This window comes from Corvus brachyrhynchos, unplaced genomic scaffold (genome assembly GCF_000691975.1).
Source record: "Corvus brachyrhynchos isolate BGI_N302 unplaced genomic scaffold, ASM69197v1 scaffold116, whole genome shotgun sequence".
NCBI lineage: Eukaryota > Metazoa > Chordata > Aves > Passeriformes > Corvidae > Corvus > Corvus brachyrhynchos.
Genome location: NW_008240221.1, coordinates 15,188,542 through 15,198,725, shown reverse-complemented (window position 1 = coordinate 15,198,725; position 10,184 = coordinate 15,188,542). Strand labels below are relative to the sequence as shown.

At 40.7% G+C, this 10,184-nt stretch overlaps 1 protein-coding gene across 3 annotated transcripts in view; it reads left to right on the top strand.

Moving 5' to 3' along the window:
• LOC103622830 (cysteine-rich venom protein kaouthin-2) overlaps positions 1 to 9,676 on the top strand; it is a 16,726-nt gene extending 7,050 nt beyond the window's left edge. Inside the window, exons 4-8 of one of the 3 annotated variants that reach the window (XM_017745096.1) lie at positions 297 to 384; positions 1,493 to 1,638; positions 2,362 to 2,456; positions 4,071 to 4,159; positions 9,385 to 9,674. In XM_017745096.1, coding sequence (XP_017600585.1) covers positions 297 to 384; positions 1,493 to 1,638; positions 2,362 to 2,456; positions 4,071 to 4,159; positions 9,385 to 9,389 — 423 coding nt within the window. In that variant the 3' untranslated portion in view covers positions 9,390 to 9,674. Of the gene's footprint in view, positions 1 to 296; positions 385 to 1,492; positions 1,639 to 2,361; positions 2,457 to 4,070; positions 4,160 to 4,842; positions 5,788 to 9,384 lie in introns of those variants that run through there. The other 2 variants (XM_008641842.2, XM_017745097.1) reach the window with 2 other exon arrangements.
• The last annotated feature ends 508 nt before the right edge of the window (positions 9,677 to 10,184 follow it).

The following is a 10,184-nucleotide window of genomic DNA, read 5'->3' as shown; positions in this document are numbered from 1 at the left end:
GAGTTCCTCGGCAGAGCTCCGGCCATGCGGCTGGAGAAATAAACATCTCAGAAACATCTATCAAGAATTGGTCCATATATATTTCTTTTCCACGGCCCTCCTTGTTTGATACATCGTGTTACAGCATCCTCACTGTAACAAGTAACTTTGCTCCTACCTACCTCTCCCGTCAAAAAATGGGATGACAAGGATTTTGCATTTGAATTTTATCTTATTTTAAATGTAATTTCTAAATGTTGCTCCTTTATGAGAGGTTATTCATAGGTATGTCACAAATATTTTCTTTATTCGTTAAGGAATGGTGTCCTCCAGCTGCAGAGAATGCCCAAAACTGGGCCAATCAATGTACTTTAAGGCACAGTCCTCCTAATCTGAGGAGAACCAGTAAGTGAAGCATGAGTCGAACTGAACAACATCATACATGTTATTGATGTGACCAGTTTGGGGTTTTGCTTGTTGGGGGGGAATGAAACGCAATTTATATTCCATTTTGATTTTTTTGGTCATGGGACAAAGGGAAATTTCTAGGTAGAAATCTGCCCAGTGAGTGAGGAAAGCTCAATTCCATTTCCCATCAAAAATTTCATCAGTTTTACATAGGTATATTCCATTTTCTACAGTAGATGAAAAAAAAAAAATCATGGTAATAAAGCATATTCTCCTAAAATATCCACCAGAATGAAGAGAATCTAGACCCACTTAAGGGCAGAGATCAGTTTGCATGTGCTGGTTCAAAATACCTGGGAAGAAAGGGGCAAATGGAGAAGGTCTAGAACTGGCTGGTGGTGCTAAGCATAGTTTCTCAGAGCAGACTTTTAAATCCCCTGGCAAATTGCAATCTAGAACTGTCTTTGAAGTTCAGATTAACACTTCCGTCAGTCACTGGATATTGAAGTTACAGCTGTACCGTGTTAACAGCCCAGTGTGCTGCTCACGGACTCCTAACCACACCATATCTAAGATGTGGACAGTCCTGTCCATATTTTTTCCTAAAATCCAAATCCTCTGTTTTTTGCCCGGATGAATCCCATTTAAGGACTAATGCAGTGGGGTTGGACCTGAATACAAACACTAGGTGAAGGCAGTGTAGACACTTTCTTGTATACCAGGAGTAAAATTTGGATTATTGGGATTTTCCCAAGATTACTGGGCTGTGACCTGAGTAATGACTAGGTTGGCAACTTCTAAATAGCAAAATTACAGTCACGAACCTGTGGTGCACCTGTGCAGATGTTCCTACAGTCATGCAGAAAATCTGCCAACAACCAACCACCAGCCAAACAGGCCATGCTGCAAACTGGTCAAGTGACAGCTTCAGTATTTACAAAGGTTGAGGTCATTTAACTGGAAAAAAACAACACCCTGCTGCCCCATTTAGGCTGAGAATTTCTATGGAAATGATCCCAACATTTGCTGGTTTGTTTTGGGTTTTTGTTTTTTTTTTCTCATGTGTGTATTCTTTATGCATTTCTCAGCACCATTCTCTTTACAGATGTACTATGTGGTGAAAATCTCTTCATGTCCTCTGCCCCATTATCGTGGTCATATGTTCTTCAGTCCTGGTACAATGAGGAGAAAAATTTCAAATATGGAACTGGAGCAAAAACAAAAGGTGCTGTGGTTGGCCATTACACTCAGGTAGATGTATTTTTTAATATATATTTATATTTCAGGCTGAACAAATAAATGTTATTGTTTGTTGAGCAAGTTTTACCCTCTCATCTTTAAAGGAAAAAAATACAATGGAGACATGAGAGTTATTCTGACAAAACAAGATGAAAACTTTCGAAGTAACAGAATTAGAATGAAAAGAATAGGCAAAGTAACAAAATTAAAATGAAAATAATAGGCTAAGTGTCTTTAGGAGTAAAGATACTCGTATTTTAAGGCTTCAGGAAGAAACAACTTACTTGTTTAACATCTGAATATTGCCCAGACACTGGAAAAACAGGTTTATAAAAATATCTGCAAGGAAATATAAATAGGTTTGTTGCAGTCTACAAAGTCCTTTTGACTCAGAGAAGTTGGACAATGGCTTAACTTCTATGGTACCTGCACAAAACACAGGATACAAAATTTTACATCATTCCTACATCAACAGTTTCCATTGAATGAAGACATAAATATAAAATCAAATGTTTTTTATACATGGGTTTTAAATTATTATTGTTATACCCCCAATATCCTTTGGTTGAATGGGGGTGAAAGCAGGTTTTCAGTAAAATGGGGCTTATATTTTACTATAAAGGGTAAATAAAGTGATGACATCATTGCAAACACTTCTGTGATGCGTATTGTGATTAAATGATTTTCAAATGTGTATTTTTCATACTCCCATGATTTTTATTCTTATACCTACAGATGGTTTGGCACAATTCTTATAAAATTGGATGTGGTTTAGCCTTCTGCAGCAACACTACGTACAGTTACTTTTACGTCTGCCAGTACTGCCCCGCGTATGTATTGATTCTGATTTTGGTACTTATTGCATTTTCAAAATTAGTCAGGAGTTGGTGAAATTTGTAACAGGGCACATCACCAATAGCCGAGGAACAGGTCTGAAGACCATATTAGGAATATGAAAAGACAGAAACATACTCATCAAAAGAGTTGTCAAACAAGCAAAAGCATAAAATACATAAAAATGACACTGATTTTCAGATTAAATGTCCCTTGTCTAAAAATCCTAATTTTCATAATAGTTAATTAGAAATAAATATTTTCCACATTCTACTTAAAATCTTGGTTCAGAAAGGCAGATCAATATGTACATTACAGTAATGACTATAATTAATACCAAAAAACTTTAAAGGGAATATAAAAGTGATGATTTCAAATACTGCCTACATAGTTTTCCACATTCATGATATCTGGTTGTGGGTTGACCTTGACTGACCACCAGTAGCTCACCCCGTCTCCCTGACTCTTCTCCTCAACAGGACAGGAGAATTAAAAAATATAAGAAAAAGTTCATAGGTCAAGATAAGGGCAGGGGAGTTCACTCACCAGTTACTCTCATGATAAGAGACTCGGCTTGGGAAAATTAATTTATTGCTGGTCAAATCAGACTAGGATAATAAGAAGTAAAACCAAATCTAAAGCACCTTCTATGAGTCCCCACCTTCTGCCCAAGCTCAACTTGATTCCTGATTTTCTTTACCTCCTTCCCCTTGTTAGCTCAATAGCATGGGACTGGGGGCTCTGGTCAGTTCATCATACGCCATCTCTGCCTCTCCTCCCTCCTCACACTCTTCCCCATATCCAGTGTGCTGTCTCTCCCACTGGATGGAGACAGTCCTCCATGAACTTCAATCTGGCTCCTTCCCACAGGTTGCAGTTCTTCCTAAACTGCTCCAGCATGGATCCCTTTTATGCAATGCAATCCTTCAGGAATGGATTGCTGCAGTGTGTGCCCCCTGCAGGGTCACAGGTCCTGTCAGGAGCCTGATCCAGAGAGGGCTTCCCATGGGATCACAGCCTCCTTCAGGCATTGTCCTGCTCTAGTGTGGGGTCCTCCACAGGTTGCAGGTGGATCTTTGCATCCCCATGGATGGCCGTGGACTGCAGGGACACAGCTGCCTCTCCATGGGCTGCACCAGTGAATCTCAGCTCTGGTGCCTGAAGCATCAGCTGCCCCTCCTTCTGCACTGACCTGGGTGTCTGCAAAGTTATTTCTTTCACATATTCTCACTCCTTTCTTCTGGTTGCTGTTGCACAGCAGTATTTACCCTTCCTTGAGTGTGTTATCATAGAGCCACTATCACCATCACACAGGTCCGACCTGGAGCTGGTGAACGCTGGCCCTGCCTGGAATAGAGACAACCTCTGGTGTCTTCTCACAAAAGCCATCCCTGCAAATTCCCCCCTTCCTTCTGACCACTGCCAAAACATTTCCAAATAAGCCCAACAGATATGTAAAAAATCATTGACATATAACCAAAGACCAAGTGTAAATGTAACAATAAGTTACATAAGTAACTGAGTGTAAATGTAAATATCTTTATAATTAAGTTTTCCTCTCGTATATGGTGGTGACTTCATAGCTTATGTTGGTAACATCGGTGTTTCAGGGGAAACCTAATAAGTTCAATGAAGACACCCTACAAGGAAGGAGAGCCCTGTGGGGATTGCCCTAATTCTTGTGAGGATGGATTATGCAGTAAGTTCTAAGCATTTTAATTGTAACCTGGGTAAAGTCGATGCTTAAAAAAAACCTGTACACAACAATTAATTTATTCAAATTGATTTTTTAAAAAATTATTTGCTGTAATACTAGGGCAAAAGCACTATCAGAGAATCACATTTCACCATGCTGGCTGCTTTACCTATGTGAGATAATATTTTTCCATGTCCAGGAGAGATAAATCTCATCCTTGAACCTAGGAAATTCCATGGAAGGAGGAGACATCTTAACTTTTTTTTCCTTCTTCATCCTTTGAACAATGGTGGCAGATCAAATGGAAGTAGCAGCATACTTGATAAGAGCCAGTGGCAAACTTGAGTTTTTAGAATTCTAATAGGAAATAAAAACATATGGGCTGAGTCTCACAATGCAAGATTCAATTCCTATCTTCTGTTATGGAATTAACCAAATTCTCATCACAGGCTGTAGCATAAAGAAAGCAAGTTTTAAAACACCTTTATGGATAAGTGAGAAATCTTGAGCGAGCCACATATTTTGTGTGTGTGGTCAAAGGGTTTGGATACTGCTGGGGAGTAGATGGCAACAGAGAGAAAAACATTAGAGAGAAAATAATGTTGATGAAAAATTATTCTGAAAGGACATCCTGTAGGTTTTCACTTCCCACTCATGATTTATTTTGTATTTCAAATCGTTTTTAGCCAACCCTTGAAAGTTTGAAGATGCTTTTTTCCAACACTCCTGGCAAAGTGTTCAGGATGTACCAGAGCTTCGTCTACAGCCCTGCTCCTGCCAATGCAAAACTGAACTAAAATAATAGGCTCAACTTTTGCCTTCCTGGACATCCATCTCCTTAATGAATTCTTCCACAAACACTGATTCCATCCTGCCTCTCCCACATATGAGAAGGACTGACTTCAGTCCAGTGACTCACACAAGAAAAATCTGTAGCATGATGTATATATTCTATTTATGTAATGGTCCAGAACATGGTAGAGACGTTAATTTAAATTTGTTGTTTGGTTGGCAGATATATTTAATTATTAGTTTTTCTCATCTTTCTCTTCCCAAAATGTTATCTAATAAACATTTTTGAAGTTCTGTGGTTCCATATACTTATAATGTTCTTGGCATAGATGGATAGTGCTTGGTCATGTAACTACTTTTAACTTGATTGAAATTTTAAACTATTGTACTGTTAACGGGCCCAGAAGATAAACAGGATTGCTTGAAATATGTAATTCTTAGAAGAAATTAGGAGAGCAGAGCAGTTTCCTCTAGATCTATTCTGGTTTAGAATCTGTTGCTGACATATGTTCTACTGTAAAATGTGTTTTTTCACAGTCATGAAAAAACACAAAAAATACCCCCAAAAATAAACCCAATGTAGTTAAATTAAATTAACAATCCTGTTTATAGTGTAAGATTGCACTTAAATGCAGGTAACCAAACCTGCCTTGTAATGAAAAAGGACTGTCTGAGAAAAGGGCTTAATTAACGACAACAGATAGTCAAAAGGGGGAAGGTCCACGGGTTTGGAAACTTTGTTTTTAATAACAAGTAGAGATGTCTTCCAAAATGCTTTTGTTAATATCTTCTTTTGCTGTATCAGTCATTAAATTACTCATTTTTCACTGACCAATCCATTATAGTTTTCATTCTTATTACCATGAAATAAAACTCATTAACTTTGTAACTTTATTAGCACTAGATCTTGAAGGGAGCCTAAATATTTAGCAGCAGAAGCAGCTCATGTGAAAAGATTTCCTAGGCAAAAACAGAAGTCAGACAAGCAACCTTCCATCAGACTGCCTTTCAGAGAGAAATAACAATTAGCATAAATGACCTGCAATCCCCACTCTGTGACCTTTGGGAAGCAGGTGTTCTTCTGTGCAGTTAACAATGGGGCTAAATATTATTTCAGTCTCACCTTACAAAGGTTTCACATTCCAGTCCTCTCTTAGTAAGGAAGCTGCTGTCATTAAGATTTCAAGTCCTGGTGTCCTTGGCACAGAATAATTTCATCACACATGTCTGACTCATTCATTCCAGTGGCATTTCTTCTAGAGTGAAAGATGAGTATTAATTTAAAAGTTCAATTTCACAACTCAAAGTGCTTATGGTTTGGGTTGTTTTCTTTCCTCGTTCATCTCCACCACTGTTGCAGGGGTTAAGTCCACTTTACACCCCTCAAGTTGCCTTGAAAGTGGTATCTCCTTACAACACTGTGCTAGAAAGTTCTCCCTTTGTCTAGATTCTGCTGGTCACTGGCCCTCTCCCCCTCCCATCCCTTTTCCCATCAGCCCCTGTTATGTCACTCAACCTTGCCTCTGCCCCCGAGCCCTCAGACTATTGGCTTCTCATGCTCTGCCCACCTCCGGGAGTTTTCAGGATAAAATGGGTGCGGGCTTTTGGTTGTTGTTCTTTCTTGCCTCTGTTCCCTTCGGGGTGTTGCCATTAAATGCCTCGGAATTGCACGCAGAGAACCTCTCTCACCTCTTTGTCTCTGGTTCATGCATACATAGATTGTGTGTGAGCAGCTGTTCACGACCACCTGCGAAGGTGAGATTGTGTCACACACAGGTGCTGGGAAAGCGCCGCCTAAGCCGTCCATGAGACCCAGTAGGGACAGACATCGACCCGCCGAAGCCCTCACTTCTTTACACCACTTTTCCCCTCCATGGCACACTGCTGGAGAAAACTCTAAAAGTAAATTAGGAAATGCCAGGGTGTAGGTGTGAGTGCCGGAACATGATTTGCTACACTATGAAATAATTAGCACAGGTGCAAGTCGGAATGATTATGTTGCAATAGTTAATCCAGTGTTGTTATCAAGAAGGAAGTGAGCAGAACCATTACCCTCACTACTGGAAGAGTCCTTTACCATGAATAATGGGCCAAGAAATCATAGAATCATTAAGGTTGGAAAAGACCTCAAAGATCATCAGGTCCTAACATTTTACCTATCACTGCCAGGTTCACCACTAAACCATGTCCCTAAGAACTGGAGCTGTATATCTCTTGAACACTTCCAGGGATGGTGATTCCACCACTTCCCTGGGCAGCCTGTTCCAATGCTTGACAAGCTCTTCTGTCAAGAAATTTTGCACCAATGTCCAATCTTGAAGCCATTTCCTCTTGTCCTATTGTTCATTACCTGGGAGAAGAGACCAACACCCACATGGCTAAAATCTCTTTATAGGGATTTGTAAAGAGTGAGAAGGTCCCCCCTGAGCCTTCCTTTCTCCAATCTGAGCCCTCCCCAGCTCCCTCAGACACTTCTCATCAGACTTGTACTCCAGACCCTACCCCAGATCCATTGCCCTTCTCTGGATATGCTCCAGACCCTCAATGTCTTTCTTGTTGTGATTTCTATTCCCTTCCACTGCAACCCGAACTGCAAGAAGTTATTTCTCAGTCACTCATAAGAGGAAAAAAGTAGTGTAATGAGGTAAAAATCAATCATCACACATCTGACCCAGGGAATAAAGGTCAATAAACTTAATTGAGATCACCAGGAAGATACTGGAAAAAAGTTTTTACCTGTAATTTTGTAACTGGTAGAGTGTTAAATAGCGTGGATCCTTTATGAACTGATCTAGCCAAAACAAGCTCTCTTCAGTGAGTCACTCAGACGAGAGGATGTTGTGATGGCTTTAGTAACAAACTCAGGAGGTGTGGTTCAGATGAAGGTACTAAGACATGGCACATCCACACAGCTGAACACACACATCCATGATGCTCCTGTGCTGGGCACAGAGACAGAGACCTCTGGCACCTCAGGGTCCTGGTGGATGACAAGATGTCCATGAGCCAGGAGTGTGCCCTGTGGGCAAGGAGACCCAAAGAGGCACATCTGGAGTGCTGTGTCCAGTTCTGGGCTCCTCAGGACAAGAGAGACATGGAGCTCCTGAAGCACATCGAGCACACGGTGACAAAGACAATGGAGGGGCTGGAGCATCTCCCTGAGGAAAGGCTGAGGGAGCTGGGGCTGTTCAACCTCGAGAGGAGACACAGCTGAGAGGGGCCCTCATCCCTGTCTGTTTCTGTCTGCAGGGAGGGCTCAGGGCAGGGCCCAGGCTCTGCTCCGTGGAGCCCAGCAATGGCACCAGAGGAACGGGCAGGGACTGATGCCCAGCAAGTTCCACCTGGACAGAACTTCTGTAAAAGAATTTCTGTAGACAGAACTACTTTCCTGTGCAGTGACTGAGCACTGGACAGATTGTCCAGAGAGGCTGTGGAGTCTTCCTCACTGAAGATATTCCAGAACTGTCTGGAAACACAGTCCTGTGTCCTGTGCTCTGTGACCACTGCTTTATGTGAGGCCCAGCTATTGATGTTTCTAGAGCATGAGAAATATTCAGTGACTGACCGTGATATCAAAGGCCATGTTGCAATCAGGCAGTGCTGGTAAAAGACTTAAAAGCCATTAAAATATACACTTCCCAGTATATTGCAAGGCAGTTTGCCTTGTCCCTGATAGCTCCTGTGGTCACTGGGATCCCCACAGCAGAGCACAGATTCCTCCTTGCACCATCTGCTCCTGCTTCCTTCTACCTTTCAAGAGGAAACCCTTGACGCTCTCCCTAGATTTAGCAAGGATCCAGCGCAAACAAGGAGATGCCATGGGAGTGCCTGTGGAAAGGGATTATTTCTCATTCCCTCTTCTCACCTTCTCCTGATGGAGATCCTTGCAGAGAGCTGGCTGCTCTGGGACAGGGCCTGAATTATGTCTTATATGAAGGAGCCCCTGGTTCACTCTGGAAACAGACACAATATAGGATAGGATAGGATAGGATAGGATAGGACAGAATAAATTCAGTTAAAAGGGACCTACCTTGTCCAACTGCCTGACCAAAGATTAGTTTGGAATAAGTTCCTCTCTAACTGCAGGAATTGTCTCACTTGTGCAATGGTTTAAGAGGAACATGGTGATACAGACAGTTCATCCAAGGCAGTGACCTGTCTCTTGCCATTGCAAAGAGAATGTCCCTTAATGGCAGTTGGAAAAATCTTGTGGTAGGCAGAACAGAGATTTTCTTTGTCCAGATTTGATGTCCAACAGTCGTGACATCCTTTCAATGCTGAAACAGAAACCTTAATGTCATTTTGAAAATGTATCATCATTAGTTATGAAGCTTGTGGATATTCCTATTCCTATTGCAGCCCTCTGAGAGCTGTATGATGGGTGGATGGATTTTATACCTCTCCCAAGTTGTAAACATGATTGACTTTTTTTTCAGGTTAAAGAAATGGTTTTGAAACCTGAAGAGGAAAGGCATGTAGTACACTTCTAATGCTTGCCTAGAGCCTGGATCAGTTACAATGATGTTTCAATGGAGAGGATGGAAAAATTTTGAGAACCCCTCCCAAAACCATGGACTGCAATTCACTTAAGCTCTCCTGGCTGTACAAGGCAACAGAACTTTCCAAAATTAAAAAAAAAAAAAAAAAGATATTGTGTATGCTTTAAAGTAACATTTGTTCTCTGGGAAAGTGAGTTGAAAGGAGCAAAATGTGTGTTCTTCTGAATAAAATAAACAAATTTTAAGTAAATGACAATACATTCCAAAGATGTCAAGACCTATAGTAATTTCCTAATCATTTATGGTGGTGTTTTTATTATCTGCTACCTCCAATGTTGCATCTAGTTCCAGACTATCTACAGTCTGCATCAGCCAGGTTACTATTCTGCAAAAGCAAAGACATCATAAAAATACAGTGTACTTTAAAATGACCTTGAAAAAAATGGGACTCTTGCACTTGAAATATTAATCATCTGAGCAGAAAGGTGTTGCCTTTTCTACTTGTATGGAGATAATCCTTATTGATTTTCTCTGCAACAGTTAGCCACAGATAAGCTTTTTAGATAAGTGTTAAACAAAAAAGAAATGAACATTGTACTAATGTAAAAGAAATTATCATTGTAATATGTTAAGAAAAACCCTCTTACTTTCTCAGACTAAAGTGTCAGGGACTGCCCATTTATTACTCTCACTGGGCCATTTTCAGATGTATTTCCTGACTTTATGTCAGTATCCAT